This window comes from Heterodontus francisci, chromosome 5, assembly GCF_036365525.1.
Source record: "Heterodontus francisci isolate sHetFra1 chromosome 5, sHetFra1.hap1, whole genome shotgun sequence".
In the NCBI taxonomy this organism is placed as follows: Eukaryota; Metazoa; Chordata; class Chondrichthyes; order Heterodontiformes; family Heterodontidae; genus Heterodontus; species Heterodontus francisci.
This window is the reverse complement of record NC_090375.1, coordinates 118603421-118624039: the sequence shown is the minus strand read 5'-3', so window position 1 is coordinate 118624039 and position 20619 is coordinate 118603421. Positions and strand designations below refer to the sequence as shown.

The following is a 20619-nucleotide window of genomic DNA, read 5'->3' as shown; positions in this document are numbered from 1 at the left end:
GCAAATCATTGAAGGTGGCAAGGCAGGTTGAGAAAGCCATTAATAAAGCATACGGGATCCTGGGATTTATAAATAGGAGCATAGAGTACAAAAACAAGGAAGTTATGATGAATCTGTATAAAACACTGGCTTTGCCTCAACTGGAGTACTGTGTCCATTTCGGGGCAGCACACTTCAGGAAGGCTGTGCAGGCATTAGAGAAGGTGCAGGAAAGATTCACAAAAATGGTTCCAGGGATGAAGAACTTCAGTTACGCAGATAGATTAGAGAAGCTGGGACTGTTTTCCTTGGAAAAGAGAAGGCTGAGAGGTGATTTGATAGAGGTATTCAAAATCATGAGAGGTCTGGACAGGGTACATAGAGAGAAACTGTTCCCACTCGTGAAAGGATCGAGAACGAGAGGGCACAGATTTAAAGTATTTGGTAAGAGAAGCAAAAGTGACATCAGGAAAAACTTTTTCACACAGCGAGTGGTTAAGTTCTGGAATGCGCTGCCTGAGAGTGTGGTGGAGGCAGGTTCAATGGAAGCATTCAAAAGGGAATTAGACAGTTATATGAAAAGGAAGAATGTGCAGGGTTATGGGAAGAAGGCAGGGGAATGGAACTGAGGGCCTCCTTCTGCACTGTAATGATTCTGTGATTCTGTGATCCTGCTCCCTTTGGCAGAAGGGTCGAGAACCAGAGGGCACCATATTAAGGTGATTGGCGAAAGGAGCAACTGCGACATGAGGAAAAACTTTTTTATGTAGCGAGTGGTTAGGAATGCAACGGCTGAGAGTGTGGTGGAGGCAGACTGAATCGAGGGCTTCAAAAGAGAATTGGATAATTATCTGAAGCAAAAATATTTGCAGGCTTACAGAAAAAAGGTGGGGAAGTGGGACTAGGTGAGTTGCTCTTCCAGAGAGCTGGCACAGACACAACAGACTGAGCGGCCTCCTTCTGAGCTGCAACCATTCTATGATTATATGATTCTAGATCGGAATCACTGGTATGGAAGGTAGAATCATCAGAACAGATACGAAGGAGATGGAGAAATTGGGAGAATGGAATGAGAGACCTTACAGGAAGCAGGGTGGGAGGAAGTCGAGTCACGGTAGCTGTGGGAGCCAACGAACTTATAAGTGGATATTGGTTGATAGTCTATCCCAGAAATGGAGACAGGGAAGTTGAGAAAAGGAAGGGAAGAGTCAGAGATGGATCATGTGAAGGCGATGGAAGGGTGAAAATTGGAAGCACATTTGATGACATTTTCCAGTTCACAGTGAGAGCAGGAAACGGTACCAATACAGTCATCAATGTACCAGAAAAAGAGGTAGCAGAGAGGATCTGAGTAGAACTGGAACAAATAATGTTCCACATATCCCATGAAAAGGCAGACATAGCTTGGATCCAAATGGGTTCCCATAGAAACACCTGTTCTTTCGAGGAAGTGAATGGAGTCAAAGGAGAAGTTGTTCAAAGTGAGAACAAGTTCATCCAGGTACAGGAGGTGATCGATGGGGTCTGGTTGGGCCTCCGTTCAAGGAAGCAGTGAAGAACCCTCAGGCATTCCTGGTGGGGAATGGAGGTGCACAGGGACTGGACTTTTATGGTGAAAAGGAGATGGCAGGAAACTGGAAACTGCTGAAGTGATGGAGGGTGTCAGAAGAGTCACAGATGTAAGTAGCAAGAGACTGGACTAGGGGAGAAAAAAATGCAGTCAAGGTAGGAAGAAATCATGTCATGGGGTAAGAACAGGCTGAAACAGGACAATCCTGTTTGTGGATCTTGAGAAGGAAATAGAAGTGCGCTGTTCAGGATAGGGAACTGAGGTTCAATGCCATGCAGGCAATGAGGTTAATAACAGTCTTGGAAATGATGGCTTGATGTTTGGTGGTGGGGTCATGGTTCGGGGAGGGTGTAGAGGGTGGTAAGAGGAGATGTTACCGAGCTGGCATTCAGCCTGCGCTAGCACCACCCTCATCAGCAGGTTTAAGGACAATGTTAGGGTTGGACCTGAGAGGACGGAGTGCATCAGTTTAGAGGGAGGCTGGTTAGAGTGAGTGAGAGGAGCAGAGAAATTGAGATGGCTGCTGTCACATTGGAACTTCTCAATGAAAAGATCTGGAGAGGGTAAGAGGCCCGAGGGAGGTGTCCAGTTGGAAATAGAATTCTGAAGATGGGACAAAGGGGAAGACTCCTGGCCAAAGAAGTGGTGCAGAGACGGAAATGACAGAAGAAGAGCTCAATGCCATGCCAAGCTTGAAATTCATTGAGATGAGGGCGTAAGTGGATGAAGCTGAGACCATTGCTGAGGACTAGTTGTTTGGGTACAGAAAGGAGAGGAAATGCAGCAAGAGGTGAGTCAGAGCAAAGTGAAGGGGAAGAAGGATCTGGAGGGGCGCTGGTATCCAAGAGCATTCCAGGTGTTGATCACCTTGTGCGTAGAAACGATTCTCGACACCAGTCCTGAGCTTGCCTTTTACCAGTTGGTACCTTTGCCCCATTGTTCTGTAGTCATGGTTTAACTCAATAATTCTCAGAATTAACCCTTTCTATGATAGATTTTTAGCTTACTGACTAACCATAAATCTGACGTTGTGAAAACCAGGAGGTTTGTATAACTGGCGGCTGATCTGGAACCTGGAACCTGCAGAAGTCATTGGTCACTGGCGGGTAGGTGTGCCAAAGCTTGCATATTGGTGTATACAACCAGTATAGCTTAGCTGCATGCTCCTTTCACTGGAATGCCTTTTCTCATCTTTTAACCATTGTTTACTGCATTCGGAGCATACCCAAACTAATCTTCATCACTAACTTAACCTTCACTTGCTTATGGTCTCCTTAACTCCCATGAAAGTTGGTACTGGAACAATTCCTTTTCATATGCTCTCATTTTTCATCTATTCTTGTTCTGCTGATGTCCTGCACAACGGGTCTATAATGCCGTAATAATGGACTTTTTCACATTGCGATTCCCTCACACCCATTCACAATAGACTTTGAAGGCAAAAAATGCAATCTCAGTGCAAAAGTTAGGGAGTTGTGCCAGGTATTCATTGCAAAGGAAAAATATAAAAGATAGGGGAAATGGTTCTGTGCATGTCTTTCTCATCAATTTCTATATAAAGAAGTTTCTTACGTGAACATTATTTTTCCAGGGTGAACAAAGGGAACTAAAGTATTGCAAACAGCATATATCAATCCTGTGACACAAGGACTTGCACAGAGTTGAGTACAACATTACAGTGCTACAGAGAACCACAGCAGAGCAATACTTTGGGGATAATCCTTTTATAATGGAAGTATTCAGGCAGTTTTTACAGTTAAACACATGGGTGCTTGTAGGTCATGGAAAGGAATGTAATAAAGTAGGCTATTGTGGATTGGTGCAAAAAAAGTGCTTTCAGTCAGGCATTATCACTTGTTTTACTAGATTACAACAGAATTTGACTACCTTTGGGGTTGATTTATGTTGGTCTCTGTGAACTGGGAACCTCCTAACATAGGCTATGACTTCTGAACTGTAAATTTATTATTGAAACTGATATAAGGTGGTTATTAAAGCCAGGAACACTTGTATTTCAACCTCCGATTTGCAGACGTGCAAAATTGACAGTATGGGGCTGATTTCCATTGCCTTTACCCAGCCGTAAAGAATAGTTACTTTAAGTGTGATTGCAGTGCACTAGTTGCCGACCGATTCCTGTTTCAGTTAAGGCTGCCACCATTTTCAATGGGTCCCTTACGTGGGAAGTACAGGTGTCTGCCTGTTTCAGGTGCGAGACTACTTTCAATATGCACTGCGCACAATCCACCCATTGATAGCAGACATCGAATGACCTAACCAGCCATCCTTAAAGGGACTGCTGCAAGCCAACCAGAGAAAACCTGTACAAGTTGTTTTAGAGGTTATGTGGGGTCAGGAGGAACATCAATGGACTATCAGAACATAGGGTGCGAAGAAAGGAGTGAGTGCACAAAATTATGGAGTTGGAAGAGAAACAAAAGAATTTGTGGTTCATGATGGAACCTATGATGTGGCAAGAAACAAAATTGAGATCCTGCAGAGGGAATTTCAGCAATTTGCAGATCGATTGAAGAGCAGCATGTGGGAGCCAATAATATCAGATTACTCCTAGGTGCTAGCCCTTGTCAGTATAGGAATAGTAAGACAAGGGAGTTAAATGAATGTTTGGAAAGATGGGGTAAGGATGGGTTCATAATTCAGAGACAATGGGACCAATTCTGGGGCAGCAGCAGTCTAGGATGGATGGACTTCATCTGAACAAGGCTAGTGTTCTCAATGGGACAGCCACCAACAGTGGAGTGATTAAAATCAGGTAAGCTGCAGAGGCCAGAATTCTATGAGTGCAGATCTCTCGGAGGGTTGTGGGGCTGGAGGAGATTACAGAGGTAGGGAAGGACGAGGCCATGGAGGGATTTGAAAACAAGGATGAGAATTTTAAAATCAAGATGTTGCTTGACCAGGAGCCAATGTAGGTCAGTGAGCAAAAGGGTAATAGGAGAACAGGACATGGGCAGCAGAGTTTTGGATGGTTTTGTGTTTACAGAGGGTAGAATGTGGGAGACCAGTCAGCAGTGTGTTGAAATAGAGAAGTCTAGAGGTAACAAAGGTATGAATGAAGGTTTCAGCAGCAGGGTCAAAGTCGGGCGATGTTATGGAGGCGGAAATAGCTGGCCTCAGTGATGGCATGAATATGTGGTCAGAAGCTCATCTCGGACAAATGCGACGCCAAAGTTACAAACAGACTGGTTTAGTCTCTGACTGTTGCCAGGGAGAGGAATAGAGTAGGTCGCTAAGGAGTGGAGTTTGGAGCGGGAACTGAATACAATGGCTTTAGTCTGCCCGGGAGGAAATTTCTGTTCATCCAGTACTGGATGTCAGATAAGCAGTCTGATAATTTAGCAACAGTGGAGGAGTTGAGAGAGGTGGTGGTGAGGTAGAGCTGGGTGTCGTCAGTGTACATGTGGAAACTGACATTGTGTTTTCAGATGATATCACTGAGGGGCATCATGTAAATAGGAAATAGGAGGGGAGCCATTTCTGTACTGTAGCAGGGACAGAAACCCAATTGGAGGTATTCAAAAATGGTGATCCAGGAAAGATGGGCACAGATTATGGAGGCAACAACACATTCAAAGTCTTTGGTGAGCAAAGGGAGAGATGCAGCGGTAGTTTGTAACACTAGAGGTGTCAAGGTTTGTTTTTTTTTGCGAAGAGGGGTGATGATGGCACATTAGAAGGAGAAGGGGACAGTAACTGATGAGAGAGAACCATTAATAACATCAGCTAACATGGGGGCCAGGAAGGGAAGTTGGGTGGTCAAAAAAGTAAGATTGCCAGAGATGGGAGCTTTGAGTTGCATGCAGATGAATGCACATAATATTGACACTACAATTGGTGAGTTAGAGGTATCAATTGCTGGGGGCAGGGTTATATAATAATTCTAATAGAGATATGGTTTAGACTGGAGCAGAGCCGAGAGGTGAACATTCTAGTTACAAAACATTCGGGAGAGATTCAAGACAAATGTAGGTCCCTTACAGTCAGATACAGGGAAATTTATTATGGGGAATAAAGAAATGGCTGACCAACTAAATGCATACTTTGGTTCTGTCTTCACAAAGGAGGACACAAATATCATACCAGAAATGTTGGGGAACACAGGGTTTAGTGAGAGAGAGGACTGAAGGAAATCAGTATTAGTAGAGGAATGGTGTTGGGGAAATTGATGGGATTGAAGGCCGATAAATCCCCAGGGCCTGATGGTATGCATCCCAGAGTACTTAAGGAAGCGGCCCGAGAAATAGTGGATGCATTGGTGGTCATCTTCCAAGATTCTATAGACTCTGGAACAGTTTCTACAGATTGGAGGGTAGCAAATGTAACCCCTCCATTTAAAAAGGGAGGTAGAGAGAAAGCAGGGAATTATGGACCAGTCAGCCAGACGTCGGTAGTGGGGAAAATTCTAGAGTCCACTATTAAAGATTTTATAGCAGAGCACTTCGAGAACAGTGGTAGAATCGGGCAGAGTCAGCATGGATTTACGAAAGGGAAATCATGCTTGACAAATGTACTAGAATTCTTCGAGGATATAACTAGTAGAGTTGATGAGGGGGAGCCAGTGGATGTGGTTTATTTGGACTTTCAGAAGACTTTTGACAAAGTCCCACCTAAGAGATTAGCATGTAAAATTAAAGCGCATGGGATTAGGGGTAGTGTATTGCGATGGATAGAAAATTGGCTGGAGGACAGGAAACAAAGAGTAGGGATAAATGGGTCTTTTTCCAAATGGCAGGCAGTAACTAGTGGGGTACCGCAGGGATCAGTGCTAGGACCCCAGCTATTCACAATATACATTAATTATTTAGAAGAGGGAACTAAAGTTAATATCTCCAAATTTGCAGATGACACAAAACTGGGTGGGAGGGTGAGTTGTGAGGAGGATGCAGAGAGGCTTCAGGGTGATTTGGACAAGTTGAGTGAGTGGTCTAATGCATGGCAGATGCAGTGCAATGTGGATAAATGTGAGGTTATCCACTTTGGTAGCAAAAACAGGAAGGTAGATTATTATATGAACGGCTATAAACTGAGAGAGGGGAGTATGCAGCGAGACCTGTGTGTTCTCATACACCAGTCGCTGAAGGTAAGCATGCAGGTCCAACAGGCGGTAAAAAAGGTAAGTTGTATGTTGACCTTCATAGCGACAGGATTCGAGTACAGGAGCAGGGATGTCTTGCTGCAATTATACAGGGCCTTGGTGAGGCCACATCTCGAATATTGTGTGCAGTTTTGGTCTCCTTATCTGAGGAAGGATGTTCTTGCTATAGAGGGAGTGCAGCGAAGGTTTACCAGACTGATTCCTGGGATGGTGGGACTGGCGTATGAGGAGAGATTGAGTCGGTTAGGATTATAGTCGCTGGAGTTCAGAGGAGTGAGGGGGGATCTCATAGAAACCCATAAAATTCTAACAGGACTTGACAGGGTAGATGCAGGAAGGATGGTAAACCTTTCAGGACTGAGATGAGGAGGAATTTCTTCACCCAGAGAGTGGTGAGCTTGTGGAATTTGCTACCACAGAAAGCAGTTGAGGCCAAAATATTGTACGTTTTCAAGAAGGAGTTAGATATAGCTCTTGGGTCTAACAGGATCAAAGGGTATGGGGAGAAAGCGGGAACAGGCTACTGAGTTGGATGATCAGCCATGATCATAATGAATGGTGGAGCAGGCTCGAAGGACCAAATGGCCTACTCCTGCTCCTATTTTCTATGTTTCTATGTAGTAGGAAAATAGACGGTGAGGGAAGGTGGCCATATTAATCAAAGTTTCCATTAGCGGACTAGAGCATAGGACTGCTATAGGGCATGATATAAAAACTGAATCTACTTGGTTAAAGTTAGAGAATAGAATATAACTGTTACTCTATTGGAAGTATATTATATATCCCTGACCAATGCAAAAGAGGAAGACATTGGTAGACAAATGGCAGAAAAAAAAATCAATGAACAACAGCATCTTAAATAATGGGTGAGCTTAACTATCCAAAGATAGACTGGGAAAAGAACGATGGAAATGACAAAGAAAGAACAGGAGCCTAGGAAACTAGGAACATGGGAAGTAGGAGCAAGAGTAGGCCATGCGGCCCCTCGAGCCTGGTCCGCCATTCAACTAGATCATGGTTGACCTTCTACCTCAATGCCATTTTCTGGCACTATCTCCATATCCCTTGATATCTTTCATATCTAGAAATCTATCAATCTCTGTCCTGAACATGCTCAGTGACTGAGACTCCCCAGCTCTCTAGGGAGAGAATTCCAAAGATTCACCACCCTCTGAGTGAAGAAATTCCTCCTCATCTCAGTCCTAAATGGCCTACCACTTATTCTGAGTCTGTGTCCCCTGCTTCTAGATCCCCCAGCCAGGGGAAACATCCTTCCTGCATCAAACCCGTCAGGCCCTGTAAGAATTTTGTATGCTTCAATGAGATCACCTCTCATTCTTCTAAACTCTAGGGAATACAGGCCCTGTCTCCTCAATCTCTCCTCATAGGACAATCTCACTAACCCAGGAATCAGTCTGGTGAAACTTTGTTGCACTCCCTCTATGGCAAGTATATCCTTCCTTAGGTAAGGAGACCAAAACCGTACACAATACTCCAGGTGAGGTCTCACCAAGGGTCTATACAATTGCAGCAAGACTTCTTTACTCCTGTACTCAAATTCTCTTGCAATAAAGGCCAACATACCATTTTCCTTCCTAATTGCTTGCTGCACCTGCCTGTTAGCTTTCAGTGACTTATGAACAAGGACACCCAGGTCCCTTTGGACATCAACGTTTCCCAATATCACATCATTTAAGAAATACTCTGCATTTCTGTTTTTCCTACCAACGTGGATAACTTCACAATTTTCCACATTATATTTCATCTGCCATGTTCTTGCCCACTCACCTAGCCTGTCTAAATCCCCTTGAAGACTCTTTGCATCCTCCTCACAACTCATGTTCCCACCTAGTTTTGCATCATCTGCAAACTTGGAAATATTATATTTGGTCCCCACATCCAAATCATTGATATAGATTGTAAATAGTTGGAGCCCAAGCACTGATCCCAAGCCCCACTCGTCACAACCTGCCAACCTGAGAATGACCTATTTATTCCTACTCTGTTTTCTGTTCATTAACTAATTCTCAATCCACGCCAGTATATTACCCCCAATCCCATGTGCTCTAATTTTGCTAACTTCTTGTGTGGGACCTTATCGAAAGCCTTCTGAAAGTCCAAATACACCACATCTACTGGTTCCTCCTTATCTATTTTGCTAGTTACATCTCCAAAAAACTCGAACAGATTTGTCAAACATGATTTCCCTTTCATAAATCCACGTTGACTCTGCCCAATCCTACCATTATTTTCTAAGTGTCCAGTTATCACATCCTTTATTACAGATTCTAACATTTTCCCTCCTACTGATGTCAGGCCAACAGGTCTGTGTTTCCCCATTTTTTTCTCTGCCTCCTTTCTTAAATAGTGGGGTTACATTTGCTACCTTCCAATTTTTAGGAATCACTCCAGAATCTACAGAATTTTGGAAGATGATCACCAACGCATCCACTATCTCTATAGCTATCTCTTTCAACACTCTGGGATGTAGATCATTAGGTCCAGGGGATTTATCAACTTTCAGTCCCATTAATTTCTCCAGCACTACTTTTTTTTACTAATACTAATTTCTTTCAGTTCCTCATTCTCGCCAGTTCCTTGGGGAAGTTTTTTGTATCTTCCTCTGTGAAGACAGACACAAAGTATTTATTTAGTTTCTCTGCCATTTCCTTATTCCCCTGTCTCTGCTTGTAATGGACCCATATTTGTCTTTGCTAATCTTTTCCTTTTTACATACCTATAGAAGCTTTTGCAGTCCATTTTTATGTTTCTTGCTAGTTTACTTTCATATTCTATTTTCTCTTTCTTTATCAGTTTCTTGGTTCTCCTTTGCTGAATTCTGAAATGCTCCCAATCCTCAGGCTTACTACTTTTTTTGGGCAACTTTAGAAGCCTCTTCCTTTGATCCCATAAGATCTTTAACTTCTCTTGTTAGCCATGGTTGGATAATATTTCCTGCTGGGGTTTTGTGCCTCAAAGGAATGTCAATTTGTTGCAAACCATGTATTAATTCTTTAAATGCTGGCCATTACCAGTCTACCATCATATCTTCTAATGTAGTTTTCCAATCTACCACAGCAAATTTGCCCCTTATATCTTCATAGCTTCCTTTGTTTAGATTTAAAACCTTAGTTTTGGATTGAAATACATCACTTGCAAACTTAAAGTAAAATTCTATCATATTATGGTCACTCTTCCTTAAAGGCTTTTTTACAGTGACATTATTAATTAGCCCTTTCTCATTGCACAATACAACATCTAAAATAGCCCATTCTCTAGGGGCTTCTACAACATATGCAACATAAGAACACATGCAGGTCCACTGTATGTTATAGGACCACAATTTGGATATTGTTTTTATTTGTTCGTGGGATGTGGGCAGTGCTGGCAAGGAAAGCATTTATTGTCCATCCGTAACTGCCCTTGAGAAGATACTGGTGAGCCGCCTTCTTGAATGACTGCAGTCCATGTGGTGTAGATACACCCACAGTGCTGTTAGGAAGGGAGTTCCAGGATTTTGTCCAAGTGACAGTGAAAGAACAGCGATACAATTCCAAGTCAGGATGGTGAGTGACTTGGAGAGGAATTTGCAGGTGGTGGTCTTCCCATGTATCTGCTGCCCTTGTTCTTCTAGGTGGTAGAGGTTGCGAGTTCGGAAGATGCTGTTGAACGAGCCTTGGCAAATTGCTGCAGTGCATCTTGCAGATGGTACACACTGTTGCCATTGTGTGCCTGTGGTGGAGGGAGTTAATGTTTAAGGTTCTGGATGGGGTGTCTATCAAGCAGGCTGCTTTGTCCTGGATGGTGTTGAGCTTTTTGTGTGTTGTTGGAGCTGTACTCAAACAGGCAGATGGGGAGTATTCCAATACAAAGAACAAAGAACAGTACAGCACAGGAACAGGCCATTCGGTCCTCCAAGCCTGCGCCGATCTTGATGCCTGCCTAAACTAAAACCTTCTGCACTTCCGGGGTCCGTATCCCTCTATTCCCATCCTATTCATGTATTTGTCAAGATGCCTCTTAAACGTCTCTATGGTACCTGCTTCCACCACCTCCCTCGGCAACAAGTTCCAGGCACTCACCACCCTCTGTGTAAAGAACTTGCCAAGCACATCCCCTCTAAACTTTGCCCCTCTCACCTTAAACCTATGTCCCCTAGTAACTGACTCTTTCACCCTGGGAAAAAGCTTCTGACAATCCACTCTGTCCATGCCACTTATAACTTTGTAAACCTCTATCATGTCACCCCTCCACCTCCGTCGTTCCAGTGAAAACAATCCGAGTTTATCCAACCTCTCCTCATAGCTAATGCCCTCCAGACCAGGCAACATCCTGTTAAACCTCTTCTGTACGCTCTCCAAAGCCTCCACATTCTTCTGGTAGTGTGGCGACCAGAATTGCACGCAATATTCTAAGTGTGGCCTAACTAAAGTTCTGTACAGCTGCAGCATGACTTGCCTATTTTTATACTCTATGCCCCGACCGATGAAGGAAAGCATGCCGTATGCCTTCTTGACTACCTTATCCACCTGCGTTGCCACTTTCAGTGACCTGTGGACCTGTACGCCCAGATCTCTATGCCTGTCAATACTCCTAAGGGTTCTGCCATTTACTGTATACTTCCCACCTGCATTAGACCTTCCAAAATGCATTACCTCACATTTGTCCGAATTAAACTCCATCTGCCATTTCTCCGCCCAAGTCTCCAACCGATCTATATCCTGCTGTATCCTCTGACAATCCTCATCACTGTCCGCAACTCCACCAACCTTTGTGTCGTCCGCAAACTTACTAATCAGACCAGCTACATTTTCCTCCAAATCATTTATATATACTACAAACAGCAAAGGTCCCAGCACTGATCCCTGTGGAACACCACTAGTCACATCCCTCCATTCAGAAAAGCACCCTTCCACTGCTACCCTCTGTCTTCTATGACCGAGCCAGTTCTGTATCCATCTTGCCAGCTCCCCTCTGATCCCATGTGACTTCACCTTTTGTATCAGTCTGCCATGAGGGACCTTGTCAAAGGCTTTACTGAAGTCCATATAGATAACATCCACTGCCCTTCCTTCATCAATCATCTTTGTCACTTCCTCAAAAAACTCAATCAAATTAGTGAAACACGACCTCTCCTTCACAAAACCATGCTGCCTCTCGCTAATAAGTCCATTTGTTTCCAAATGGGAGTAAATCCTGTCCCGAAGAATCCTCTCTAATAATTTCCCTACCACTGACGTAAGGCTCACCGGCCTATAATTTCCTGGATTATTCTTGCTACCTTTCTTAAACAAAGGAACAACATTGGCTACTCTCCAGTCCTCTGGGACCTCACCTGTAGCCAATGAGGATGCAAAGATTTCTGTCAAGGCCCCAGCAATTTCTTCCCTTGCCTCCCTCAGTATTCTGACTTGTTCCATAAAGATGGTGGATAGGCTTTGGGGAGTAAGGAGGTGTGTCACTCACCACCGTGTTCCCAGTCTCTGATCTACTCTTGTAGCCATAGTGTTTATATGGCTGGTACAGTTAACTTTCTGGTCAATGGTAACCACCAGCATGTTGATGATGGGGGATTCAGCGATTTTAATGTCGTTAAATGTCAAGGGGAGATGGTTACATTCTCTAATGTTGGAGATGGTCATTGCCTGGCACCTGTGTGGCACAAATATTACTTGCCACTTATCAGCCCAAGTGAATGTTGTCCAGGTCTTACTGCATGTGGGCACAGTTTGTTTCAGTATCTAAGGAGTTGTGCATGGTACTGAACACTGTGCAATAATCAGAAAAAACATCTCCACTTCTGGTTAATGATCTTTCATCAGAACAGGGAAAAGTCAGAAATGTAATAGATTTTAAGCAAATTAAATGGGGAGGGTGGAAAAAGAACAAAAGGGGAAGGTGATTACTGCCAATTTTGGTGAGGATCCAAAAGCAAAGAGATAATGCTAACCATTAGAAATCATTACTAAGGCCGCAGCTAGAATATCATGCTCAGCTTTGGAAGTCTTACTTTGGGAAAGAAGTCAAGGTCATGAAGGGAGAACAGAAGAGATTCACTATGACAATACCAGGATCCAAGGCTTTAGTTGTGAGGAGAGGCTCGAGAACATGGGGTCTCTTTTCATTCAAACAGAGAAATATAAGAGAAAATCTAAAAGGTGTTTAAAATTATGTGGCAAATGGAGAAAAACTATTCCCAATGGTTGACAAGTCATGAACTAGAATGCATACAAATAATATGATTCATACAACGGCTTGTTAAGACACGGGGCTGGATTTGGTGCCCATCCCAATGGCGGGTTTTGTGACAGGGGGTGCATCCAGCGAGCGGGGAGGACACCTTGAAAATGAGGCCCCCTGTCTGCGGGCTTGTGGGGGGGGGGGGGGTCCCTCCTTCATGGGCAATTTGTGGCCCACGGAGGACCTCCATCGGGAACCAATTCTGTCTCTGGGAACCCCCTCCCACTGGACCAAATGCCCATCCACCCCATCTCCACCACCCCCACCTCACCGTTGCCTTCCAGACCGCCCCTGGCGACCCCGCCTCACCTACCTCTTCTCTGGGGTTCCAGTGCTGGGCCTCAGTCTGAGGCCTCTGCAGTATCGGCAGTGGCCACTGCTCCCAGTGGCGCTGCTGATAGTGCTGAGCTGCCGGCCCTGTGATTGGCTGGCAGCTCTTGAAGGCGGGATCCCTGTCCCGATAAAGTCTTTAAACTTTGTCCCAGTAAACCGGAGGATCGCTCCGGGGGTCTGAAAAAATGCAGAGGCAGGGTTCTGCCCGACTTTTCGGCCCGGTTTCAGGAGACCCACCTCCTACACAAAATCCTGGCCATGGAATGCCCTACCAGAAACAGTCATGGAAAACTTTTAATAGGCAAGTGAATAAATGAAAAAGAAAAATTCAATAAAGTATGGGAAAGGACAGGGTCATTGGTAGACTGGGTAGAAAAGCATAAGTCAAACAACATTGGCAGGTATTCTAATATTTTTTGTCAATCAAAGGATAAGCCTTGTTTAAATAGAGTGTGAGAAACAACTGGACCAAAGATTAAAAGGACTGGATATATCTCTACAAATACATCAACAGAACTAAATTATGACAGTTCTGAATTCTTGAAATAAATGGTCCATTATTCTGGACATATTAAAATCTGACATCTACATAGCTTAGAACAGCACATTCAGTTCAAAGAATTTACACCAAATATATTATCCTTTATATCTTCAATTCATGTTCAAATGATAAGCACCATGCTGAGCTCTAGATGTATCTGAACTGAGCCCAGATTGAGTTTTCTGACAGTGAAATTGAAATTGTTTGTAAGAGAATTAACAACCCGGTTGTTGAAGGAGGTGGTGTTGAGTTGAACAATCAGATTAGGCCTGTTTAATACTTCGAATGTGGGTAGCTTGGCAGGAGGAGGACTAGCAGGACAATTAAAGGGACAGAAAGAAAACAGAATGTGTGTGTGTGTTGAATGTATGTATGGGTCAGTTGAAGGAGGAATGTTGGCCCAGGCACTGGGAGAACTCCCTGTTTTTATTTAATAAGTGCCACAGAATCTTGCGGCTGAATTTAGTGAGGCCGTTGAGAGCAGGAATGGAGGCATGGGCACTGGAGAATAGCATCGGATGTTTCCACCCAAAACTCTGGCGTCATGATGTTGGTTCCAGATTTAGTCAGCGGAGGGGTCACCGTCCCGATGCGATGGGGGTGAAATTTAAATTGTAGAACAGATAGCTATAATATATTTGCATGCAATTGATACTAATTCAATGGTGGGCTGAGAATTAAGTTGACGACGGGCATCCCTTATGTGCCTTTGGATCCCTGGCCTTTGAAAGGTGGCAGCACCAAGAGGGAGAGTAGTGGACAGGTGGAGAGGAGGGAGCGGAGGCCATTGTTGACATGCAGTGCTGTGCACTCTGCACGGGTGGGCATAGCAATGGATGCAAGGGTCGTGTTGTCATTGTACGGGATCATTCTGCACGGGTAGACATTATATTGGGTGCAAGAGTTTGGTGAGCTATATCTCATGTGCGCTGCAATCAGCACCTTGGAGCTCACCTCTGTTGTGCAATATGATGAGCCCTGTGCCTCCATTATGTAAAGTGGACGCCCACCGCATAATCAAGGTCGGCTGGCTGCACGCGTCACAGGTGGCAACTGCACCCGCTTCCGGGTTCACCGCCAGGACCTGCGACAAGAACAGTAAGTTCAGCCCTTGATGTCCACCTCAGTTGACAGAGTGCAGGGCCTTGGTTTTACACCTCATCTGGGGAAAAAAAATGAAGCCCTCCCACAATATTGCACTGAAGTCTCAACCTGGATTACATGCTCAAGTTTATCATGGGATAAACAAAATCCCTTCATAGGAATCATTCTCAAAGAATACAACACAATTATATTTTTGGATGTGGAATAATTTTTACAGCAAGTCTTCAAAGGTGTTGGCCCTTGAGAGTCATGACTGTTTTACGTTCAGCTTGCAGCTGGCTGTGCAACATCTGTGCTTCGGGGATTGGTGGCGATAGCACAGTGTAATTGCAGCTATAATTAAGTTTACATCCTGTCCTTTGTAGTTAATTCTTTTGTGTTAAACAACTTCAAGCTTTGACAAATTGACAAACAACGGGCTGTAGCTGTGCAATTCTTGTAATCATCGAGCAACTGGCATAAAACAGTGCAGCTTCAAAAGAGGCCAACAAACTGAATTGAACCATTGCTGCTGATATCCTGTTATGTTTTGGGTCTCCAAAGCAACTTAATACATTTAGTTTGTTGCCAGTATTAAGCAATAGCATTAGAACCCCATGTGGAAAAAAATACCTAATTTATGGTTAAGCTTAGTTGTGCTCATTTACCTGCCCAGGTTGTTCACAGGCTGTCTGGTACTTTGCCTGTTGGCACACTTCTTTTACCCTTTCATATTTAGGTAGGTAATTGGTTTGTTGAGCATCACCAGCTCCTTCTTCCTTCTTACGGAGCAGTTTGCTGGAAAAAAAGGAGCAACAACATTTTTTAGTAAATTGGAGGAATATGTGGCTTTCAATACGCCTTACTCTGAGCACTGTTCAGTTACAATAGTGCAGTGTGCTTTCAACTGCTTGTTTTCAGAGTTGTGAGGTTTCTTCAAAAGCTGTGCTATGTTTGCTTGCAAAGGAGCATTTAGCAATAAATATCACAGCAACTTTTACCCCTCTTCAGTGTATTGACTGCTACAAATTCTAATGTGTACTGTTAATAAAATCACTCACTGCTATATTTACTCCAACACATAATCCAGGTCAGAAAGTGAACTGCCACCCACCAGTCTGCACATTCAACAGCTCATCATCTGCCATTTCCACCACCTCCAACATGATGCCACCACCAAACACATAACTTGAATATATTTCCTCCTATCTCCTCCCACTTTCCATAAGGACTCTATTCAGTTCTCCCAGTTTCTTAGTCACAATTGTTCTGATGATGCCACTTCCAATACCAGTGCTTCTGATGTGCCTTCCTTTTTCCTCAGCCAAGGATTGTCCCCAACTGTGGTTGGCAGGGCCCTCGACTGTGTCAGTTCCATTTCTCGCATGTCTGCTCTCATCCTTTCTCTTCCCTCCCGGAATCAGGATAGGGTTCACCTTGTCCTCTTCTACCCCAGCAGCCTCCACATTCAATCGATCAGCCTCTGCCGTTTCCACCACCTCCAGCGCGATGCCACCACCAAACACATCTTCCCCTCCCCTCCTCTTTCAGCATTCCAAAGGGACCTTCCCCTCTGCAACACACTGCCCACTTTTCTATCACCCCCAACACCCTGTCCCCTTCCCACGACACCTTTCCATGAAAGCACAGGAGATGCAACAACTGTTTCTTTACCTCCTCCCTCCTGCTATCCAGGGCCCCAAACTTTCCTGCCAGATGAAAGTGATTTACTTGCACTTCTTTTAATTTTGTATACTATATTCGCTGCTCACAATATGGTCTCCTCTAAATTGGAGAAACAAAATGCAGGTTGGGTGGCAGGTTTGCAGAACACTGCCATTCAGTTTGCAAGTGGCACAGTGGCGCAGTGGTTAGCCTCACAGCTCCAGGGACCCGGGTTCAATTCTGGGTATTGCCTGTGTGGAGTTTGCAAGTTCTCCTTGTGACCGTATGGGTTTTCGCCGGGTGCTCCGGTTTCCTCCCACCGCCAAAGACTTGCAGGTGATAGGTAAATTAGCCATTGTAAATTGCACCTAGTGTAGGTAGGTGGTAGGGAATATGGGATTACTGTAGGGTTAGTATAAATGGGTGGTTGTTGGTCGGCACAGACTCGGTGGGGCGAAGGGCCTGTTTCAGTGCTGTATCTCTAAATAAAAAAAAAATAAATAAGTGTGGCCCCAAGCTTCTAGTTGGTGTCATTTTAATTCTCCCTCACACTCCCATTCTGACCTCTCTTTCATCAGCCTCCTACACTGTTCCAATGAAACTCAATAGCACCTCAGCTTTCACTTAGGCACTTTACAGCCTTCCAGAATCAACATTGAGTTTCAGGGATCATAACCTCTGCCCCATTTTCTTTGAATGCCAACTGTCGATGATGATTCTGCTAATTCCATTTACATCCCATCTAGACCCATCTTTTTCTCTACTTATCCCACTACCACCTCCTTTTGCCTTGCACCATCCCTCCTGTCATTTAATCTCTTCTGCCTTTCATCCTATCACAGACCTTCCCTGTTGTTCTACCCACCCCCCCACCCCCTTTCCCTGCCTCAGTACTTGCTTCAAACCTGTTACATCGCTAACTTTCTTCAGTTCTAATGAAAGGTAATTGACCTGAAACATTGGGCCAGATTTTCAAATGCCAGCAGGTTCGGGACCAGGTGCGGACGCAATTTAAAAGTTGTGGTCCCGAAGGTCACCTCAGAAACCTGATACTTCCAGGACAGTCTGCAATTTTCAATGTGAGGGCAAGGGGAGGGGACGGGGAAGCTTCTCGCCTCCAATTAAAGGCCCATTCAGCTCATCGAGGAGCTTGTTAATGGGCAGGCGGATCCGCACTGTAATTTGGAAACGGGCAAGGTGCCAGAAGATTGGAGGTCTCCAAACGTTATACCATTGTTTAAAAAGGGTGCTAGGGATAGGCCAAAGAATAATAGGCCAGTCAGTCTGATCTCGGTGGTGGGGAAATTATTGAATCAATTCTGAGAGACAGGATAAACTGCCACTTAGCAAAGCACACATTAATCAGGGATAGTCAGCATGGATTTGTTAAGGGAAGGTCATGTCTTATTAACTTGACTGAATTTTTTGAGGAACTAACAAGGAGGATTGATGAGGGTAATGTAGTAGATGTGGTCTACATGGATTTTAGTAAGGCATTTAACAAGGTCCCGCATGGCAGACTGGTCAGAAAAACGAAAGCCCATCAGATACAGGGGAATGTGTCAGGATGGATCCAAAATTAGCTCAGTGACAGGAAACAAAGGGTAGTAGTTGATGGATGTTTTTGCGAATGGAAAGTGGTTTCCACTGGTGTTCCACAGGGCTCAGTGTTGGGTCCCTTGCTGTTTGTGGTATATATTAATGATTTGGACTTAAATGTGGGAGGCATGATTGGGAAATTTTCAGATGACACAAAAATTAGCTGTGTAGTTGATAGTGAAGAGGGTAGCCGTAGAGTACAGAATGATATCAATGGTTTGGTTGAGTGAATGGAAAAGTGGCAAATGGAATTCAATCCGGAGAAGTGTGAAGTAATGCATTTGGGGAGGGCAAACAAAGCGAGGGAATACACCATAATCAGGAGGATACTGAGAGGGGTAGAAGAAGTGAGAGATCTTGGAGTGCATGTCCACAGGTCCCTGAAGGTGGCAGGACAGGTATATAGAGTGGTGAAGAAGGTATATGGAATGCTTTCCTCTATTGGCCGAGGTATAGAATACAAAAGCAGGGATGTAATGCTGGAACTGTATAAAATGCTGGTTAGGCTACAGCTGGAGTATAGCGTACAGTTCTGGTCACCACATTACAGGAAGGACATAATTGCTCTGGAGAGAGTACAGAGGAGATTTACAAGAATGTTGCCGGAGCTTGAAAGTAGTAGCTATGAGGAAAGATTAGATAGGCTAGAGTTGTTTTCCCTAGCAGAGAGGTCAATTACCAGGAGGCACAGATTTAAGGTTATTGGTAGAAGGATTAGAGGTGACATGGAATTCACTGCCAGGAACGGTGATGGAGGCAGAAATCCTCAACTCATTTAAAAGGTACCTGGACATGCACCTGAAGCGCTGTAACCTGCAAGGCTATGGACCAGCTGCTGGAAACTGGGATTAGATTGGGCAGCTAGATTTTTTGGCCGGCGCAGACATGACAGGCTGAATGGCCTCCTTCTGTGACATAACTTTTCTATGGTTCTATGAGTCTGATCAGTCTGGTGCACAATAGTGAACAGCTGTCAGACTAACAGCAGGCAGAGGGAAAACTTTATTGTTGGAAGATGAAATGTTTTGGGCCCACAGTTATCTTGCGTGGGGCCAAGCAAAGGACATTTTATTTATTTTGGAAGCGCTGCCTCACCTCCTTATTCTGCTGGCCTCCAAGGAGCTGCCTGCTCTGTTTGGTAAGGCAGTGGCTGGCACCATCATGACTGCCGCCTGCCTTTGCTGCTCATGCTCTGCAGGCAGCTCCCGCCTCCTGCAGATGCTCAGTGCCACTAATTGGGCGCCAAGCTCGACTTTTGCCCAATTGGGGCATTAACACTTAAAGCTCGTGTTGAGTTAGCGATACAACTGAGGCACGGGGTCAGGATGTTGGTTTCCCAACTCTGTTTTGAAAATTCATCCCATTAACTCTGATTCTCTCTCCACAGATGCTGTCAGACCTGCTGAAGATTTCCAGCAGTTTCTATTTTTTTTCAGGAATGGAATCATTTCCTGCAGACAAAATGAGGAATTATTTAATGCTCCCTCTTACTTTATCCCTTATTGTACTCCAAACACTGGGCTTGAGAATCTGCTGCTCGTTTACTGTGCTTCTGCAGTAATTTTGGTAAGATTAAACCAGAAGGACCAGATATTAAATTGGGACCCAGATACAAGCTACCTCTGGCCTAATGGTGAAGTTACTGTAAGGTCTGTTTGTGCTGTGGCCTTCGTCTGCCCAAACATGGTAATCTGGCTTTGTGTCCAAGTCTGGGAGGGCATGGTTGGTACAGTTCCAGGGCCCTTGGTCTTCAAATGGATCAGATGGAGGGTCAGCATAGGTAAATGGTGACCCTGTGACAGTTGTGAGGTCTGTACGGAGATCCAGGCCAGAATTAAAGCCTCTATCCAGAAAATGAGTCAGTGGTATTTTTTTTGAATTTGTAGAGACATGTTATTCTTAATGGACTTAACCCAATATATTAGTCACAGTCTCATTACAATGTTATCCTGTTTGCCTTGTCAGTTCTTTTAAAATTTTTATTGATTTGTGCAAAATTTCCCACCTTCTTTGAGTCATATACATAATTTGCACGAATTCTGTGAGGATCTTTGACAGTTATGAACAATTAACCAGCGCTAAACATGAATAACATTAATTGTGTTGTTTTTCTATTCATAGCACTGTGAAATTGGATAGAGAAAGTAACACGAGAAACTATTAGTGAGGATAGTATTGGACCAATAGCCTCACAACACTCACTAGTGCTGATTTTGATCCCGTTACTGCACTGTTTTTGGCAAGAATGGGGCGGTAGTGAGACCAAAAATCTCTGTGCAGGTACTTACTGCCTCACTCCAAATGATGGCTGGGCCACTGCAGATTCGGAATTGGTCAAGAAATAGTCATCCGGTGCACTCATTTGATAGAGGCAAGAGCTTATTAGTTTATTTAAATGGGGTATGATGATGTACATAGGATCTGGATGCAATTTTACTGCTCCAACAAGTGGCATGCATTGTGCAAGCCTTGCCTAGAGGAATTCAACATACA

At 44.2% G+C, this 20619-nt stretch overlaps 1 protein-coding gene across 8 annotated transcripts in view; it reads right to left on the bottom strand.

Annotated features, from left to right (window-relative positions):
* Window positions 1-20619, bottom strand: part of sulf1 (sulfatase 1) — a 353304-nt gene that overhangs the window by 76789 nt on the left and 255896 nt on the right. For all 8 annotated transcript variants that reach the window (XM_068031966.1, XM_068031968.1, XM_068031974.1 and 5 more), the window contains one exon: window positions 15531-15660. In XM_068031966.1, coding sequence (XP_067888067.1) covers window positions 15531-15660 — 130 coding nt within the window. The remainder of the gene's footprint in view (window positions 1-15530; window positions 15661-20619) is intronic.